General features: G+C 42.5%; 1 protein-coding gene and 1 long non-coding RNA gene across 5 annotated transcripts; one reads left to right on the top strand and one right to left on the bottom strand.

Moving 5' to 3' along the window:
- Positions 1-1,078: 1,078 nt before the first annotated feature.
- On the bottom strand, positions 1,079-19,831 carry GSDMA (gasdermin A). 4 transcript variants are annotated; one of them, XM_083408708.1, is made up of 12 exons: positions 19,463-19,831; positions 16,290-16,438; positions 12,983-13,231; positions 11,798-11,987; positions 10,723-10,888; positions 10,515-10,608; positions 9,404-9,442; positions 7,525-7,578; positions 6,024-6,187; positions 4,661-4,811; positions 3,752-3,825; positions 1,079-2,071 (listed from the first exon to the last, which is right to left on the bottom strand). In XM_083408708.1, the coding sequence occupies exons 3-12, from the start codon at positions 13,197-13,199 to the stop codon at positions 1,841-1,843; spliced, it is 1,380 nt and encodes a 459-aa protein (XP_083264834.1). In that variant the 5' UTR covers positions 13,200-13,231; positions 16,290-16,438; positions 19,463-19,831; the 3' UTR covers positions 1,079-1,840. The 4 variants fall into 4 exon arrangements, with proteins under 4 accessions (XP_083264834.1, XP_083264832.1, XP_083264833.1 ...); XM_083408706.1 differs by having other exon boundaries at positions 16,340-16,438; positions 19,463-19,830; XM_083408707.1 differs by lacking the exon at positions 16,290-16,438.
- LOC310662034 lies at positions 3,790-5,139 on the top strand. Its single transcript, XR_014504212.1, has 2 exons — positions 3,790-3,933; positions 4,587-5,139. It is a non-coding gene; the product is annotated as an uncharacterized lncRNA (long non-coding RNA).
- Positions 19,832-20,577: the final 746 nt, after the last annotated feature.

Raw genomic sequence — 20,577 nt, forward strand, 5'->3', positions numbered from 1 at the left:
TACAACAAAAATAAATTCTTTTATCAACTATTAGTTTTCACTGCTATAAATTTAAGATTCTGATTTTTAACTTAAATGTCAGGATCCTTTCACTAATGGAATTCTCATACCAGATTTTCAATATTTTCAAGTTCCTTAACTTCCATTTCCAGATATTCATTCAAAAATTATTAGAAGAACTCATCTAAACCTCTCCCACCCATTCCTATTATTTAGTTTCAGATTGTAATTTCTCCCAAGCATATACTTTTAGTCTTTAAAGGGTATTCTCACCGCCCTGACATGTTATTTATTCCTTTACTCTTCAGTATTTGCTGCTACACTTCTCACATAAACCCAAAAGAAAGGACCTATGTTCATTAGAGCTGTACCACAAACAGCCACCAGATGGATGACACCTTTTAAGTACCACTCTTCAGATGTCTGCTGAGCATCTGCCACTGATGAAGGGCAAGGTTGCTTAAGCCAATCCCAGGTTCGTTCCTGTCTGTGCTTCACCTCATTGGCTAAGATTGGCAAAGCCAGGGAAATAGGTGGATAGAAGATCAGTAGCATTACAATGAGCCGAGACAGATCAGGGCTGCCATTTTTTGTGGTAGTAGCTCCCTATCATGGGTATCAAGTTCCACCCACAGTACTGAAGTGTGGATTAAAAATTGAGTAAACGTATTGATGTTTGAAGCAGTTTGGCAATGGGACCAATTACCTAGAGGGGTGGCTGGCTGTCCGGTCTTTAGGCAGAGACTGGATAGCCATCTGTTGAGGAAGTTCCAGCTTCAGGCCACACTTCTGATTCTGTATGGATAAAGATAAAAATACCTGTAGGTGCTAAACAGGATTGATCTTGCTGCTGAGAACCTGTAGCGTAATTTTTGCTATGCCAGAGTTAAGGTTGCAGTGAAAATTCTGGACGAAAGTGAAATATGGCGTACCTGTGCCATTTGCAAAAAAGGATTGGATTTTATGTGTATGCTGCTTTGAAAATTAACTTTGTTTATTATTCTGCCCTTCACCTGAGAATCTCAGGGCGATTTACAGCATAACAAAAACACGTAACGTAATAATCTGAGACACTATATCAAAAGACCATGTTTTATTTTGTAAGTTTGTAACAAAACTATGTTATGGCTCCTTCACTTTTGTGACTATAATGTAGCAATTACTTATGGAGGAAAAGGTAGCAAGTAAGATTTGTAAATAGCTTTGGATGAGACCCGATTCTCCCACTTAACTGTTGCTGATTAATAAAACACCAACATTAGAAGAAAAGAGATCTTTAATACAGTATGTGTTTTGACTTAAAATCTGGATCCAGCAGCCACTACACACAACTTCTGCAAGAGTTAGGTCATCTGTTCATTTTCTCTCTTTCTGGATAGTATTAACAAAACTCCACAAAACTCTCATACATAGATTTTTTGAAGATAATCAAGGCACATGTAGAAATACTACTCACATTCCAATAGGCTGTTCTATGGCTCTGAGTGAAGATGGTTAGAATATCAGAAATCTTCAGTCTTCTTGAGGGACAAATGAAGGTGGAAGGGGGAATTTTCAGCTCATTCTTATGGAAGGAAACCATGGCTCCTCATTAAATCTGAACTGATCCGTAGTTATACGTGTTAGATAGTAGGGAGTCAGCAGAGGCACTGAATTAAAGCAATGGCCTCTATCCATGAACAAGCATTAGACTTAAAGACGTAAACAAAGTGGATACTGTGGGATTCTAGAGGGTCAGAATGCAAAGAGGATAAAAGACTAACAGGGCAACCCTGTACTCACTTTCCTGGGAGTAAGCTCCATTGACTTTAGTGAGACTGACTTCTGAACATATAGATACTTATGTAGACAGGGCATTGAGTGCATACAGAGCTACATATAGTGCACAGAGAGCTGAGAAATTAGCAGGACTTCCAGTCCCAGCAAGACTGGATCCATTTTTTTGCACCGCGACTCCACTCATTTTGATGATTGCTTCAGTTATAGTCAGTTCCTCTTCGCTTAAGAGCTTGGCTTCTATGGTAAACGCTTTTTCTCTTCTGCTGAAGTCATTATCTAGGATGCTTCCGACCTTTGCAAACAAGAAAAAGGCAAAATCAGAACTTGCTGGTGTGTAATACCATTACTTGAGGAATGGTATCAGTGTTGAAAAGCAAGAGACATAAGAGTCTTGCTGAATCAGGCCAAAGTCCAGCATTCTGTCCTCACAGTTGTGAACCGGATGCTTATAAGGAAGCCTACAGATAACAAGCTGCCTACTTGTAATTCCCAGGAGCTGATAATGAGAGGCATATTGCCTCTGACATTGGACGCTAGTGCATAGCCATCATGGCTAGTAGCCTGGATAGTCTTACCCTTCATGAATTTGCCTAATTCCATTTTAAAGCCATCTAAGTTCATGGCCATTGCTATACCTGTGGATGGCAAATTCTGTAGTATAGTTCTTTTGCCAGTCTTAAATTTCCCAATATTTAGCTTTATCAGATGACTCCCAGGGTCTAGTATTATGAGAGTTGTGTGTGTATGTATGTCTTCATCCACTTTCTCCCCAAGCCAGCCATACTTCTATACACTTCTATCATGTTCCCCTCTTACTTGCATTTTTTATAAACTAAAAACCCCCATATGTTGTAACCTTTTTCTCCCTGTTGAATTGCTCCAGCCCCTTGATCAGTTTGATGCCCTTTTCTGAAACCTTTTCAGCTTCTACAGTGACCAGAATTGTACACAATATTCCCATGTGTAGTTGCACCATAGATTTGTGTAATGGCATTATGATACAGGCAGTTTTATTGTTGATCCCTTTGCTATTGCTCATTAACACAGAATTCACCTTTTTGACAGCTGCTGCACCATGAGTTAAAGTCTTCATTGATCTATCCACTACAACCTGAAGGTTGATTTCCTGGCCAATTCAGACCTTATTAGCGTTTATGTGAGGTTAGTTTTTGGGCACCATTGTTAATCACTTTACACTTGTTTAACACTGAATTCCATTTTTGCTATGCCCATTCAATTCATTACATTAACGAAAGGTGCAGCATGCATCACTGTAGAATTCCTGTTGTGAGTTTATACTGTGCAGTAAGTATCACGTTGTTCATTTTTATTAGAAAGCACACACCTCCAAATTCAGTGGGACTTATTCCTCAGTAAGCACACAAAGAGTTGTTGCCTTTAAAAAAATAATTCTTAAGCTTGACTTGTTGCCACAATACAGTGGTGCCCCGCAAGACGAATGCCTCACAAGACGGAAAACCCGCTAGACGAAAGGGTTTTCCGTTTTGGAGGTGCTTCGCAGGACGAATTTCCCTATGGGCTTGCTTCGCAAGACGAAAATGTCTTGCGATTCCTGGGGGTTTTTTTCTGCTCCCCACCCCCTTTTTCTAAGGCACTAAGCTGCTAATAGCCTTTTAGCAGCTAATCCGCTAATCCCTTAAGCCTTTAATAGCTGCTAATAGCCGCTAAACCGCTAATAGCGCTAATCCGCTAATGGGCTTGCTTCGCAAGATGAAAAAACCACTAGACGAAGAGACTCACGGAACGGATTCTTTTCGTCTTGCGAGGCACCACTGTACTTACTCACAGCCATAGGGAAGAGTTATGTGTGCTGATCTGATGGATCAGCCAAGGATGCACACAAACCTTATACTTGTGAATGTGCAGTAGTGACATTCTGCATATCTTTAACCTCACCCATTTCCAGGAAAAGTATCTTCTGCCTTAAGAACTAACTGGAATTCTCCCTTACCAGTGCAAGCTGACTGTTCACAATCTTTTTCTCCACAGATTCTGCCAGGAGTATCAGCTGCTCCTCTGTCAATTCTGGAAAAGTGAGGAATATTGTCAGTTTCAGGAAGGGGTTCCATTCTGTGAAATGCAAGGCCAAAGCAGAAACCCGGCAAAGATTTCAAGGATTTTCAGTTAGCAGCTGTAAGTTGCCTCACTGTTCTCAAAATAATTACTTGTCTTCCTCTACGGCTATCTCCCTTAAATATTCTCAAAGTGCTCTGTTTAGGGATCAGAGAATCTACGAGCTCATTTTGGGGGGAGGATTATGTCCACATCTGGCAAAGGAGCTGCGCAGGGTCAATATATGGAAGATAACCGTTGTCACAGTCTGGCATCTCCAGCATCTGTCCTGAAGATTGCAGAGCTGTTTGAGATGAATGGGAGTCCTACAGTTTGAGCCTTGCCTACTGATAATCCTTAATTCTACCTGTAGGATGCCTCTGCCTAGCCCAAACACTCCGAATTTATAAAGGTAACCCATTTGGTTGTCTTATGTAGTTGTGACAAGACATGGAAAAGAATATTTGCGAATCATTGAACCAATGTTGTCTGTCATAATCAGAACTGTAAGAAAAAGTATAAAAGCTTATGGATAGCTAAGGTCCAGGCTGCACATTCATCAGGTTGGAGCAAATACCACCACATCTCAAATTTGATAAGCAAATACCACCACATGGTATTTGATAAGCAAATACCACCACATCTCAAATTTTGGGGGCAGGTGTAAGCTTTCAACCAGCTTTAGTTCTGGCATCTGTCTTAAGGATGATCTGTCCTTCCATCCTTACTTTCAGCTGCTCTTGGGCTGAAATGTTCTCCATTCAAGTCAAATACTTGATTCTGATATTTTGAGAGGGATAATGCTTACCATCTAGAGCGTAAAGGAAGTAGAGGACTGCCTTAACAAGGTCAGTGAAAATGGCCCCACTGGAATCTTGTAAATTCTCCATCAAGTCTTGCAGCTCTGGCTTGCCAGCCTTCAGCTTGAATTGACTGGTGCCTTCAAGAGCCTCTTCCAGCTGAGAGTTTAGGTTACAGCAAAAGATGTTAATGCCAAATGGTAGGTACCTTAACATATGACCTGAGATTTGGCCATGCGTAGCACATATGCGAAAGTAGGGCTTGGTATCACTTTATTTGTAAACGGCTGTGAACATCAAGACTCTGGACCATTTGGCCATTTTTATATAGATGTGGCACAATCCACAAAGCCTAGAAACATTAGGAAAAGGCATGATTCTTTTGGGCAGGGAGTACTGCAGTGCGGGAGCTGAGGGCCTCATGATAGACTGGACTGTTGCTAATAAGTAAAGTAAAGTTTTGACATCGGCTAACTGCAGTAGGTAATTTTTGTACCTCCAATTTATTATATATATTATATATATCATATTGTGTGTGTGTGTGTGTGTGTGTGTGTGTGTGTAGAAGATTGTAATGAGAGGGGCCCATCGTGTCAATAGGGCAAGGTTAAAGGAGGGCAGCCAAGTTCATGCACACCCCATTGAAAGCAAGAGATATGAGAACTGCCAGATCCTAAGGAAGGAATCAGCCAGCAACTGGAAGCTGTATGATAAATCATCTTTTCAGTTGCAACCCCCTCGCCCACACCCTGAAAAACCTTTTCCTAATGTTCAACACAGCCACTGGTTTTATTTTTTTGTCCTACTTTTCTCTAAGTTGTTCAGATGTGTTTCCTATTTATAACTGGCCATACAAACCCATGATTGTTGAGAGGCCGTGTCTGTCTGTTGCTACACTTCCACCCCCCCAGACCTGGGCCTTTGAGTCTCTAATTCGGGTCTGGAACATTTAATCTGTTGAACATTTTATTTAACACCCCACTTCACTGTTTTTGCTTTGTTTTGTTTTGTTTACAGAACAATTCTGAAGATTTAAAAAGTAGTGATTTTGTTTGTACTAGTATTTCTTTGTGTGTACAGTGGTACCTCAGGTTACCGGAGGTCCGTTCTTAACCTGAAACTGTTCTTAACTTGAAGCACCACTTTAGTTAATAGGGCCTCCTGCTGCCGCTGCGCCACCCCCACACAATTTCTGTTCTCATCCTGAAGCAAATTTCTTAACCTGAGGTACTATTTCTGGGTTAGCGTATGTAACCCGAGGTACCACTGTATTACATTATTATTTCTAAACCACTCTGCAATATGTTAATTTAAGAGTGATATATAAATGAAATCCTAAAGTAAAATATTTTTTTTTAAAAAAAACTTTACCTGGAGCTCCAGTTCCTGCAACAAGTCATTCTCTCTCATTATCACCAGAAAGCCAGTTAGAAATTTGCCACGCATCGCAGATAATGAAGAGAATATTACAAATTCTGTCTTAACTTCCTGCTGTATGTCTTTACTCTTGTGTTCTTTGATGATTCCTGAGATCACTGGCAGTACGGACAGAATTAGAGATTAGGGGAAGGGACAAAACATAGGGTTCACAAATTTGATACTACTCCATGTTACTGAAAAGAACCTCAGAATACCTGTAAGATACCTTTTCTCCCTGTAGGGCTACTAGCAATGCTGGAGGTTGTGGTAGGGTTAGAAATAAGAAACTCTAATTCCCTCAGTGTCACTGCTCCGATTAAAACTAGAACTAGCCCCTCGAAGGGCTGGATTATCTGTATCTATGCAGTGCCTGTTAGGAGCGAGACACATGCCCGATTGGCATGTTCTTTCCCTCCTGGTCGATCATTCGGGAGCTTCAAAAGCTTTCATCTGCCTGAACATCACAGCGACTAATGCATTAGCACACTCAGGGATCCGCAGAATATTCACATTTTGCGTAACAGAACTCAGTAGCTCAGCATTTGGCTAATCTACGTTTATTTACATATAATACACTCGGAGCATCCTGACTTAGCTCCTGCCTCTTTCTCATCAGACAGCAAGGAGAAAGAACAAAGGACAATAGTCCCACTTCACGGGACAAAGTAACACAAAACATCCTGTCTCTGTCACTTCCCACACTGTGGAATGAAAACATACACCGTCATGTGATAGACAACAATCCCATGACTGCAGACATGGGAATGAATCTCCAACAGTGCCTAGGACCCACAAAACTCCCAACAGCCTACGAAAAAGTTTGGGGCCCACCAAAAAATTTCAATTAAAGCAAATTATTGTTCAATTAAGCCGTTTAACATTTATTCTGGACGGCAACCCCCCATCAGTTTTGCTGGCTGGGACTGATGGGAGTTGTAGTCAAGAATAGCTAGAGGGTGCTAGGATGAAGGCTGCATTAAACTCATAAACCTCACAGGTCATCTAGAAAAGCCTTGGAGTGCCTGCCTCTCATGGTGCATGCAGCTTTGATGCTGGTACTCTGGAAATGTTAACATTCCCCCTCCCCATTTTTGCCCAGAGTAAGCGATAAATATGCTTGATGCCATTTGCCAAGTATTTGATTTTGGTGTCCAGGAACATATAACATTTTCTATATCTGAAGGTCAGGATAATATTTCAGTTTGATAAAATAAGTTTGATAAAAACAATAAATAAATAATTTATTTTGCCTAAATATTAGTGGCATTGGTTTTTTAAATCCCACACGGCCCAAGATCTATTGTCTTCCTTCAGAATCATCAAAAACATCTTTACTGAGGCATTGCAATGTAAAAAGGTAATCAATTAAAAAGTTAGCCGAAACAGTAGTTTTCAGATTTCCCACCTCAAGACCCACATTTAATTCCAACCTACCATTCTGAAATCTACTTACATTTTCTCTCAATTGAATCACATTGTCTACTTGCGTGTAGTATAACAGTTTCATCTGGAAACAAAGAGGGAATCAGTGCAATTTTAATGTATTGACACAGTATGAGCACACCTCTGAGTTTCCCATCAATAATCTAACTGCTGCCTGGTGAACAAATGGAAGCTCCCAACTACTTTTCATGGTCTATTTTGGAAGTTTTTAAAAGTTGCATTAGGTAACGCAACAGAGTCTCGAGGCACCTTAAACAAGGAGTGTTCACCTGTGACTCTCCAAATGTTGTTGGATTCCAACCCCATCTAGCCTGGCCAATAGTCAGAGATGGTGTGAGTTGTAATCCAGCAACATCATAAGAGGGCAGATGGATGTAGGCAGGTGGAGGAGAAATGTAGGGTCAATGGGGAAAGAAATGCAAAACAACAACAACAGCAACAGACTCTGACAACACCATTTGTGGAATGCTCTCCCCAGGGATAAAACACTCCTCTGTAATCAGGCCTTTGGCTGATTATAAACATTCTTTGCCCTTTTAACTGTGGGAGGGGGTTTATTGGTTTGCTTTTTGTCTTTCTTTGTAATTTGTGTTCCTTATTTTGTGAACCACCCTGTGATCTTCGGATGTATGCAAATTTTTAATGAGTGCTTATTTACATTAAACCTTAAATGTAAAATACTTTTTAAAATTATATGTAAAATAATTACAGCGGTAATTCACGAAACAGTGTTACGATAAGCAAGTTTACGGTGCAATCATATGCTATATTCACTTACTGAAAATAAAATCCTATTGAAGTTCAATGAGGCTTACTTTCAGTTAGGTGTGTAGTCTAACACATCTAGTTCAGAGTCTATCTTAGATGCCAGCCTGACATGGATAACAGAGATTGGGCTTCCTCTGAAAGGGCTGTGCTCACCAGCCAAAGTCAGTGGAAGTCATATATAGCACCTCAAAGGTACAAACTTGATCCTTTGCTGGGGCTTGTAAGTTTGGGCCCAAAGGTCTGTAAGTTGCACATCTTTGTACCAAACTTGGCCCTCCAGCTGTTTTGGGACTACAACTCACATCATCCCTAGCTAACAGGACCAGTGGTCAGGGATGATGGGAATTGTAGTCCCAAAACAGCTGGAGGGCCAAGTTTGGCCATGCCTGCTCTAAGAGAATGTTTGACAAATATTTATAATTACAATTTTAACCGTTTCTGTTTTTTTCAATTTTGAATACTATGTCAACCATAGTTAATTAATGTACGCGCGCTTGTGTTACTTTTTCATGCTTTTATTTTAAGAGCCGCTTTGAGAAGCTTTCCAACTTTTAGAAGTGGTATAAAAATACTTCAAACCAATTTTCCGTGGCCTATCTAAATAAATATGCTTAGGACCACACTGCAGTTTGTACGGGACAAGAACACATTTTATTCTATCCGGAGAAATGAGAAAGTACATATAGAGATCATTGATCCTTCCCTCTCAGTTCCTTTACATTTCAGGAAAATAAAGATTTCATACCAATGTACATAACTGCCATCACCCCACATCTCTATTAGATGCTGGATTTCTCTGCCATCAAGTATATCTGTTAAGAACATATTTTAATTTAGGACAGAGACAGTTTTCAAAGAGCCAAAGTTGGCATGATTCAGCTCCTGTTACCCATGGTGTTGTTGTCATTGCTTCATAAGACCTCCTGCTACCACAGTCAACTATTCCCTGCTTCAAGTTGAATCAAATGAAGATACGGGATTTCTCCCCCTTTCTCAGACGTCACATTAGGCCAGAGAAAAATGTATGTGATGTGAATACACAATGACACTCTCAAGCCATCTCTATCACTCTGTCCAATGTCTGTAAAAAAATAAAAATGGAACTCCTAAAATGTGCTTACCAAAACTTCCTCTTCCCTTGGATGGATAGTGTGAAATATCTGGGAGAAAGAGCAAAAAGGTACTAGTTTACATAAAGTGTATGAATAATAATGGCATTTTGTTTTAATATTCAAATGTGTGAAAATTTCTTTCTTACCAGTGATGTATAAATTTGGGAAGGAAAGTAGACAGTGGGTCCTAAGATGGCTAAACAAAGGAAGTTCACAGAAGGAAAGTTTTCCATTCCCACCACCTCCGTGCCCCATAAACAGGCTCTCTGAAGATAATGTGAGATGGTGCAAAAGGGCTATGGGGGAGATGAGAAACCTTTGTTCCACAAGTTAACTTTTCTGAGGAGCCTAGCCATTTTGGGCCCTGAAGGAATGACTGCTGGGTGTGAAGCACACTTCCGCCCACAGACAAGCCACAGTCTGAACGCCATGCCCTCTATCTAACCTTTTGCTATCTTAGTAGTCTGCCGTGCCCTGTCTGTGGCCTTTGTCTCTGTCGTTTAAACACTGTTCAAGGGGAAAGTAACACGGTGGAAACAGGTGCCAAAATAAGTTTGTACAACCCCACGATCGCATGATTGGAAGATGTGTAAAGGGCACAGTCCCAAATGTATCTGACTGGTTTTGCATATTGTGCTAATAAAAAGAGCCTCTGCAGAGCTTGCTGGCAGCTTGCTTATGCATAGCTCACCTGCATGATCAACTCCTGTCTCATGTCCTTCACTTCAGGGCCCATTTATAGGCCTCACTGAAATCATTTCTGATTTATGCCAGTATTGAGACAGAACTGGACGCTGTGTTGAAAACCAGCATCAAGTCTCATCTGTGTGGATTGAACTGAGGAATGCTGGGTGCCCTGACCCAGAGCCTTTTTAAAAGCAATTGCTTTGGTGCATCCCAGGTCCTCTCCCATTTTGGGCTGCAGGAGTAAGTGGGAAGATGGTGGCAGCAACTACTGGGGAATAAGACCCACAGGCAGCACTGCAGGGCTGCTTGTTGCTGTTGGGCAAGGGAGAAGGTGGGAGAGGCTTTGCTTGAGCATCTCTTCTTTGCCACAAGTTCCATCTCAGCAAGGCAGCTAAGTCACAGTGGTCTAGGTCTCAAACCAAAAGTATCTTACATGCACCACTCTCTCCAAATAGTAGTTGCTTGGCTCTGAATGCCAGAATGCAGGATTTGGGAATGATGATTGCTTTCTTACTGCCTCTGCCACCCTAGAACATGAAAGGAGAATTTGGATCAACCACATGGAACAAAATTTGACTGCAAGGATGTGGGTGTCCGTCCCCCACAACTTATTTCATGAAAGGCCGCAACTCGAACCTGACCTTCAGTTTCAGACTGATGCAGGTGTCGTAAAAGATGTTGCCTTCAGCATTGCTGGATTCTCTGAACTCTGTCTCTTCCACGGTCTCCACTGCCTCATTGATCACAAACAGGTCCCTTCGAATCATCTTTGACTGTTTAATGAACTCATGTTGCAAGTTGATTTTCCTGAAGAAGAAGAAGATATGCATCCGTTATCCAGTAGAGCAAAGTGCATAAAATAGCAATGCATATACAAACTACATGCAGTGCATCTTCTGCAATCTATATCGTCGTTCTAAACTCCAGTCAATACTGTACAGGATTTTTTCACAAGGTACAATCCTGTAACATTTGGATTCTCTTCCACTGAAGAGTTCCTGATCCTCTGGACCCATTTCCTCTGATTCCAAGCATGGTTTTGGGACTGAATCAGCCTTGATTGCCCTGCTGAAATGTGACACAGGAGTGTGACCATGTCACTTTTACCCAGAATCTCAGTAGCTTGGTATTTTATGTGAGTGGGTGGTATACAGTGGTACCTCGGTACTTCCGGGTTTTGGCAGTCTGTAACCCGAAAAAACGCAACCTGAAGCTTCTGTAACCCAAGGTATGACTGTATATAGAAATGAGCAAACCAGCGATATTTTAGGGAGCAGGCTAGCAGGCGGTGCCCATTACTTACATCATGGGAGCCTACACAACACAAAACACTGTTGCTGTTTGTAGGTTTTATTTTATTTATTTTTATCTTATATTTTGGAATTGTACATCCAGGTTTTTTTGTTAAAAATTTTGGGGCCCCCAAGAGAGTGGGGCCCTAAGCTATAGCTTGTTTAGCTTATACATAAATCTAGCACTGGACACACCTCTGTGGGGAGGGAATTCCACAGCTTAGAGGCTGCCACCAATAATGTCCTCTGCCTGCCTCCTCACACACTTCTGAAGCAAGTGAAACAACCAAAAAGCCCCCCTTTATTGATCTTAAGGTATGGGAGGGTCCGTAGGGAAGGAGGTGGCCTCTTAGAAAGTGTAATGAGCGATGTTTAGTTCCATATGAGGTCAATATCCAAAACTGTTGTTTTCTTCCAGCCTTACCCATCTCTTGTTGCAGAATCGAGGAGCTGGGGGTGGACATATATCTTTCTCACGTTCACAGACCTCGAATGAGACATACTAACAGCCGCCACTGCTTCTACTCTTGTCTCTTCAATCCGCCCACCAACATTTCCCTCCACTTTTCCATCTACGTGGTCCACAACGGTGAATGAACCTGAACCTTGGACTTCTGGAGATTAAAAAAATTGAGAAAAATCAATGACAACAAAAGGGACACTAGAACAACAAATGTAACTTAAGTCCTTCAGGCTCATTGTCTTTTCTACCCTGTCTAGCTGTGGTTCTCTGAGTTTCCCAGCCCTAGAGATACTGGAAGGCAACCCAGGACTTCCTTAATGCAAAGCATGCTTTTCGCCATGGTGTTAAGGCTTGAAGATTCCAATAAATGGTTTTTTAAAACAATATAATCAGTGCTGTTTTTCTAGAAAAAGAGTTGCCGGAATTCACCATGAATGCCTCCATTGTTCTCTTATAATGGCAATGGCGCCCACCTGAGGGGTGCCAGAATAGAGTTACAGCTGTGAGAAAAAACCATCCCTGAATATAATTATGGAAAACAGAATAACATGAGTTATAAATAAGATTCTTGAGAGATTTTGCGGGGCAGAGTGGGAAGGAGGGGGTTGGAAATTTGCCATCTATGAACTCCCTTAAGAGGGTTGGACTAGATGATAGTTGGCTTCCAACTCTGTGGTTCTATCCAAGTCAAAACTAATGATAAAACAGCATAACTGTGAGTAAAGGTTTCAAAACACTATGGCACTACAACACACCACGGAGTAAAATGGGACAAGAAATATGCTCTAAAAGAATGCTAAGATGCTTGTGAAATTGAATTATGCACCCTGTGTTTTTCTTGCCAAATCATGGAATGCACACAGCCCTGTAAATAATGTGTGAAGGAGAATGAGCCTGAAATCATCTAAACCAGAGTGTGGAATCTATAGGCCACTAGAAGTTGTTGGACTCTTAACTTCTATGAGCCCCAAGCACCATGGTCCATGGCTAGAAATTCAGGGAGTTGGAAGCCAGCAACAAATGGAAGACCAGAGGTTCTTCCACCTCTGCTCTACACACTTACCGTACCTGGGAGTAAGTCCCATTAAACTAAATATGGCTTCCTTCTGAATGTGTACGTATAGCTTTGTAAATATTGGAAATTACCTAGTTTTGCAGCATGGTCTCCCGATAACAGCACATCACTTAGCTTGTATTCAGTTCTCTGGAAACGGCTGGTCTGCCACCACGACTGCTTTCTCTTTCTTTGAACCAGGCAGAGAGGCCTAAAATGATGTTGGTCTATAACACTTCGCACTGGGATCAAATCTCCTGTTGGGTCCAGTTCCTTGGACAAAGATTTGGTTGCCTTATGAAACAACATTTCTGAGATGTATGCAAGACTTGCCGTTTGACCTTGACAGAGAAACAACGAGAAGCGAAACAAACTTGTAAACTGTGTAGGGTGTGTTGTGCAATCTGCTGCAGAATGCCTTCCCCTTTTCCAAACAGTAATTCCTTCCAGCCTTCAAAGCAGTTTTTAAATTGGTGTAGATGTATAGTCTCTGCTCCAATGCTATTCCCTGAGGCCAGTCATGTAGGGAGACATGGAACCACTGTGGAACGGTGCTTCCAACTGCCCAGTTCACAGAGATGATTCCAATGGAATTAAAAGCCATTCCCCAAGAAAAACACACATTTCAGGCTGAACGGGACCAATTTCATGCCAAAACCAAGCCAAAACCCAGATTAGAATGGTTCCAAATACAGTCATACATCTGAAGTCAGACGCCTTGCGAGTTGAACGTTTTGGCTCCTGAACGCCGCAAACCCGGAAGTGTGTTTTCCGGTTTGCAAACATTCTTTGGAACCGGAACGTCCGACACAGGTTCCTGCAGCCAATCAGAGGCCGCGCCTTGGTTTCCAAATGTTTTAGAAGTCGAACAGACTTCCAGAACAGATTCCGTTCAACTTCCGAGGTACAACTGTAATGGGTTTCCTCCCGAAGTGCCTGCCGCTCAGCTTCCGCTACCCTCTCCAACATCTCGCCCCAAAAATAGCATTAGTGAATAGAAGGCAATGGTCAAGGACCTATGGGTCCTGAGAGGGGTTCCCCCCGCCCAGAATGGATGCACCACCACATCCTTCAAGGCATCTCTGTCAAGTACCTTGCAATAGCTTTCTGTTTTATAATCTTTCCCATGCATTCTCTATCTGCCTTGCTTTACTTCTTCAGCTTGTTGGAATTTCCTAACTGCTATGCTATATATAGGATAGTGATGTACGGAAGTAGTGATGTACGGAAGTGAGAGCTGGACCATCAAGAAGGCTGATCACCGAAGAGTTGATGCTTTTGAATTATGGTGCTGGAGGAGACTCTTGAGAGTCCCATGGACTGCAAGAAGATCAAACCTCTCCATTCTTCAGGAAATCAGCCCTGAGTGCTCACTGGAAGGACAGATCCTGAAGCTGAGACTCCAATACTTTGGCCACCTCATGAGAAGAGAAGACTCCTTGGAAAAGACCCTGATGTTGGGAAAGGTGGAGGGCACAAGGAGAAGGGGAAGACAGAGGACGAGATGGTTGGATAGTGTTCTTTAAGCTACCAGCATGAGTTTGACTAAACTGCGGGAGGCAGTGGAAGACAGGAGTGCCTGGCGTGCTGTAGTCCATGGGGTCACGAAGAGTTGGACACAACTAAACGAGTAAACAACAACAACATCCCAATTCTATATCTTCATAATCTTGAAAGCCCTTGATTTCCCCCCTATAATCTGAAAATGATTTATTATTTATATATATTGGGGTGTGTGTGTGCCAAGTCTTACATGTTGCTATCATATGGTGGCGGCATGGCCAGCTCAGGATCCTTTGCTAGCCCAGTTCTGCCACCTCCTTGCCAACAGGGATACCAGCAACAGGAGGTTTGCTCACCTGCTATTTGGGTGAGTACATTGAGACCGGTTTTGTGTTGGCCGAGGCAGGCAGGGGCTGCGCAGAGGGACACTTCCACCTCTCAAAACCCCCTCCAGCCTGGTGGATCAGGGGCTTGTACTGTATTGCATTTATTTGTTTCACTGTGTACTTACGTCATTTCAATGCCACTAGCTAAAATGACATTCTCTGAACAGCTTAGAATAAATGCGTAAAAATAAAACACAAAACAAAACAAAAAACCCAAAGCTGCATAAATAACAGCAAAAGGAAAACACAGATTAATCTACTAAGGCTGCAATTCAGTGGGATTCAACGGAGCTTACTTCCGAGTGCTTTTTTCTCAAAAAATAGGTGCCGGTAAAGTGGTACCTCGGGTTAAGTACTTAATTCGTTCCGGAGGTCCGTTCTTAACCTGAAACTGTTCTTAACCTGAAGCACCACTTTAGCTAATGGGGCCTCCCACTGCCGCCACGCCACCACAGCACGATTTCTGTTCTCATCCTGAAGCAAAGTTCTTAACCTGAAGCACTATTTCTGGGTTAGCGGAGTCTGTAACCTGAAGCGTATGTAACCCGAGGTACCACTGTACTCACCATGAGGTTGTTACAGTAAGTGCCACACTTTTTAACAACACCAATAAGAGGTGCAGGTACTGAGTACCTCGAGTACCCCTGGGGGGACACTGGCTTTACATGGGATTGGTCTGTAGGACATTTAAATTGCAATCTGCTGTTAGCCCCTGGGGTTTGGATGGAGAACAGAGTTGGTGCAGTTCAGATACTACAATAATAATAAGCAGTGCTCCCCCCCCCCCAAAAAAGTTTAGGGGTACTCTCATTTTGACTCAAGAGAATCACCATTTTATAGTTCGAATTGGGAAAAATAAATACAGTAAATGGACAAAAGTACAAAGATTCACAAAATGTTTAGGGGTATGCGTCCCCCTGCGTCCCCCCAGGAAAAAGCAGTGATAATAAGCAAACCAAAAGGCAACTAAAACTATATACAAAATGCATCATATTAGGGGGAAATGCTTGCAAAAATGGGTAGATTGGGTAAAAATATATACAAAATGTGTAAATCAAAAGAAGTTTGCCTTGAAAATGCCAATGAATTTTTATTAGGCTTCTTTTTTAAAAAAAGTGATAAACTGATGCAGAAACATGGAAAATTGAATTTAAGATTGGGAAAAGAACTACAGCAGCACTGTCTGACTCCACCCTGTGACAAATCGGAGGAACGAGAACATTTCTGAAAGAGAAATTTAAAAGGAAATGCTTCAGGCTACCCATGAGGCATCTTAAACACTGGCTTCTAATTTGTTCTTTCTTTCTTTGCTGCTTCCTCAACAAGCCATCTGAATAAATCCTTTCACAGTCTGAGAATATTTAGAGATCAGATAACCACAAACATATCAGCAGCCACCCCTGATTTCCTTTTGATCACCGTAAAACACTGAGATCCCGTCCCTAAAAGTAAGAGAGATCCCTTCTTCAGCCGAACAAAAAAGCAAAAGAGAAATAACTCAGCTGCTCACCGATCTATTGTTGAATGAACCTCTTTATAGACATATTCAGCGGTTCTTACCTCCCCTGTACTTAAACAGCAATTTTTGACAAAAGGCTGGTTCCTTGGCTTTCAGCAATTGTATATTTCCTGTTGATTTTCACGCTTCAGCTGCAAATACTGTAGTGGGATCAAAACAGATTATGATTTTCTGGTTTCGGTTTCTGTTTCCGAGAGCTAGATACTCCCACTACTTTATTTCACTCCTTTTTTCGTTAATGCTGCCAAGTTTCCTAGGACTGCTTTCACAATTCCGTCATGGGGACAGGGGAGGTGAGTCAATGGGGTGATAATGAGAATTTAAGATTACCGTATTTTTCGCTCTATAAGACGCACCAGACCATAAGACGCACGTAGTTTTTGGAGGAGAAAAACAAGAAAAAAAATATTCTGAATCTCAGAAGCCAGAACAACAAGAGGGATCACTGCGCAGTGAAAGCAGTGATCCCTCTTGCTGTTCTGGCTTCTGGGATAGCTGTGCAGCCTGCATTCGCTCCATAAGACGCACACACATTTCCCCTTACTTTTTGGGAGGGAAAAAGTGAGTCTTATAGACCAAAAAATACGGTATTTAGGACAGAAGAGCTCACTTTCAAAAGACGCTGCATAACAGTCTGTACAAAAAAGGTCTGGGTCTCCAACTCCCATCAACCCCAGCCAGCATGAATGAGCATGATGGGAACTGTAGTCCAAAAAATCTGCGAGAGCTTGTTATCCATGCTAAAGCCAGTTTTTAGCAAGCAGAGGATCAGATTAGAAAAGCAGGCTGAGCAAACAGAGTTTGGAGCTTGATTCTCTCCATGCATCTTCAACCCTTATAGTTACTGAGAAATGCTGGAATCAGTGGTGTAGCGTGGGTTGTCAGCACCCGGGGCAAGGCAAGTAATTTGCGCCCCCTAACCCGGGGCAAGGCAAGTAATTTGCGCCCCCCCCCCCGCTGCACTGTCCCTCCCCCAGATAGTCCCTCGCTCTCTCCGCACCACACCGCACGCCTGGCACCCTCCCCTCCACAGTGGGCGGCGACCCGGCGGCTCGGATCGGATTCACACAGCCAGCACTGCAGTGAGAGAGAGTGAGTGAGCCAGGTAGGGGCAGAGAGCTGCGAGTGCGAGCGCGCCCCCCCCCAGATGTTGCGCCAAAAAATCTGCGAGTGCTTGTTATCCATGCTAAAGCCAGTTTTTAGCAAGCAGAGGATCAGATTAGAAAAGCAGGCTGAGCAAACAGAGTTTGGAGCTTGATTCTCTCCATGCATCTTCAACCCTTATAGTTACTGAGAAATGCTGGAATCAGTGGCATAGCGTGGGTTGTCAGCACCCGGGGCAAGGCAAGTAATTTGCGCCCCCTAACCCGGGGCAAGGCAAGTAATTTGCGCCCCACCCCGCTGTACTGTCCCTCCCCGAGATAGTCCCTCTCTCTCTCTCCGCACTGCACCGCACGCCTGGCACCCTCCCCTCCACAGTGGGCGGCGACCCGGCGGCTCGGATCAGATTCGCACGGCCAGCACTGCAGTGAGAGAGAGTTAGTGAGCCAGGTAGGGGCAGAGAGCTATGAGTGTGAGCGCCCCCCCCGCCAGATGGTGCGCCCGGTGCGCCCGGCCCCCCCTGCACCCCCCACGCTACGCCACTGGCTGGAATATAAACTGTTGTGCCCAACTCTAAAATATTAACGTAACAGACTCCACAAGTGTCTCTATTTTCCAGGGACAGCCCCGGATTTTCCGAAGCTGTCCTGGTTTCTGATTTGATTCCAGAGTGTCCCGCTTTTCCTTAAGACGTCCCTATTTTCTTCAGAGAAATGATGGAGGGTATGGCGTTATATGACCTCCCCCCCTCAAGTCACCAGAAGGCAGTCCTCCATAGGGAAGTCTTTTATTGTTTAATTAAAAAAAAAAAAAAACCAATAGGAAATGTTGTTGTTGTTGTCATTTTTCATACAGAATGCTTATTGACATAAGCACATACAAAATGCAGTAAGAATAATGAATGTAAAAATAGAAAAATGAAATGAGAATACAGAGGGGAGGGGGAAATCAGGATTTATCACATATAAGAAAAAGGTGAGTCAAATTAGTTCTCAGTAAAGCCTCTCCACATATTTACTTGTGGAGCAGGGGGTTTAGTGGGCTGTGTGGGCAAGTTAACATAGAAAAAGTTACACCGAGTCAAATGAAAGTGGTCTATTCTTGATGAACTCTCCGTTTGTGTGCCAGGTGTTCTGACAGTGCAATTGTTCCATACTTTCACTAGCCACTCCTCTCAGGAAGGAGGTGAGTCAGATTTCCAGTGGGAAACCACTGACTCCCTGGCTGTGGCAAGTACAGTGATGCCCCGCAAGACTAATGCCTCGCAAGACGGAAAACCCGCTAGACGAAAGGGTTTTCCGTTTTCAGAGGTGCTTCGCAGGACGAATTTCTCTATGGGCTTGCTTTGCAAGACGAAAATGTCTTGCGATTCTTGAGGTTTTTTTCCGCTCCCCACCCCCTTTTTCTAAGGCGCTAAGCTGCTAATAGCCTTTTAGCAGCTAATCCGCTAATCCCTTAAACCTTTAATAGCCGCTAAACCGCTAATAGCGCTAATCTGCTAATAGGGTTGCTTCGCAAGACGAAAAAACCGCTAGACGAAGAGACTCGCGGAACGGATTAATTTCGTCTTGCGAGGCACCACTGTAGCATAAACACAAGAGATTTATGCATGGTGGATGAAGTTGGTACCAGGCTCCAAGGATAGGAGCGCTAAGGCTGGATCTGGGTAAGTTGATGGTGGAGATAGTTTCAAAATTTTGGGTCCGGAATCTCTAAACTATGCATTTTATTAAATATGTTGGAAGCAGTCCAGATGGCTAATTTTTGCATCCTCTTCAGCAATCTGTTTGAGTAGTCCCTTTCACAGACTGAGATTGCCGAGTGATGAGAGAACCCAAACCTTATCAACTGTAACATTTAAGGAAAAGTGATTCCCCTTGTTTGCTGTTGCTTCATTTACTGGTCACTGGGGGGGGGGGGGGACCCACAGAGAACCTGCCACTAAGAATCACAGGGATCTCTGCTTCAACAGCAGATTGAACAAAGAAACAGCTAATACGTTTTCAAAGCCAGCCCCCTACCCCCACCCAAATCTCTTACTGCAAACTCTGAATATTTCTTACCTCTCCTGTACTTGGACAACGAATTTTCAGAAAAGGATGGTTCCTTGCTTTTAAGCAATCACAACTACTTCTGCGTATCATGTCTTCTGTTTTCGACACTTCTGTTGCAAATAAGCGGGGCGAATTCAACTTCCTTTTGCAGCAGATTTTGAATGTCTTTGGTTTAATTTTACTTTAAATTATCTGCCTGTGACAGTAACTTAGTTCCCTCTCTTCTTGGCTAATACTGTCAAACTTCCTAGAGAGGAGGACAATATATATTCACATTTGAAAGCAAATTTACCTAATTTTGCTTTTAAATCAGTTCACCTTTAAAGCAAATTTCCCTAATTTGCAATTTCTTTAAAAAATGCTCAAGCTGAACACACACTTTGCAATAGTATGTACATTAGAAAAAATTGCATACAAAATATCAGCATTAGGAGAAATTTACACTAGAATGCTGATACATTTTCATTAGAGTGTTGTTGTTTTAAATCACAAACTAATGTGGAGAAAAATCAGAAGCAGTGAGAAGTGAAAACTGACAGACTTGTCCCTCACTATTCAATCATGCTGACAGATGAATAAATGAAGGAGCAAGTAAGGTGATAAGGATTTAAGGTTTTACCATTGTTTGTAACAGGTTAGCTCAATTTCAAAAGGTGTTGAGATACAGAGATCTTTAGAGGGATCCCTTGACCCTCCAGTTGTGGTTAGACTCTCAACACCCATCAGCCCCAGGTCAACATGGTCTAAGGGAGGGTGGAAGTTGTAGTTCAAGAATATCTGCAGATGTAGGAGGGTGCTTGTTCACTTATCTCATCGGTGTTAAATCAATTGGATAAAGCCGAAAACCCAGATTTTAAAAATGGCTGGAGGCATAGAGGGTGGAGCTTGATTCTCTCTGTGGGTCTGCATCCCTTGAAGTTACTGAGAAATGTTGGAACGGAAAGTGTTATTCCTAACTCTAAGGGAATAAAATGTTAATCTTTCTATATTATCTCTATATTTTGGAAAGGTTTTATAAATCAATCAATCAATCAATCAGTCTGTCTGTCGTCTATGCATTCGGAACACCTCTTAGGATATCGTAACCAAATTTGGCATGGACTTGTTTCTGAGATTAAGGGACA

This window comes from Podarcis tiliguerta, assembly GCF_965153285.1.
Source record: "Podarcis tiliguerta genome assembly, chromosome: 13".
Classification (NCBI taxonomy): domain Eukaryota; kingdom Metazoa; phylum Chordata; class Lepidosauria; order Squamata; family Lacertidae; genus Podarcis; species Podarcis tiliguerta.

Bases quoted from the DNA above. Each gene is read 5' to 3' on its own strand.
- GSDMA (XM_083408707.1), bottom strand. From the start codon at position 13,199: ATGTTGTTTCATAAGGCAACCAAATCTTTGTCCAAGGAACTGGACCCA. The intron at 6,188-7,524 runs GTAAGTAGATTT...CCGTACTGCCAG, and splicing joins TGATTCAATTGAGAGAAAAT to TGATCTCAGGAATCATCAAA. The intron at 3,826-4,660 runs GTAAGCATTATC...TCACTTTTCCAG, and splicing joins CTTCCTTTACGCTCTAGATG to AATTGACAGAGGAGCAGCTG.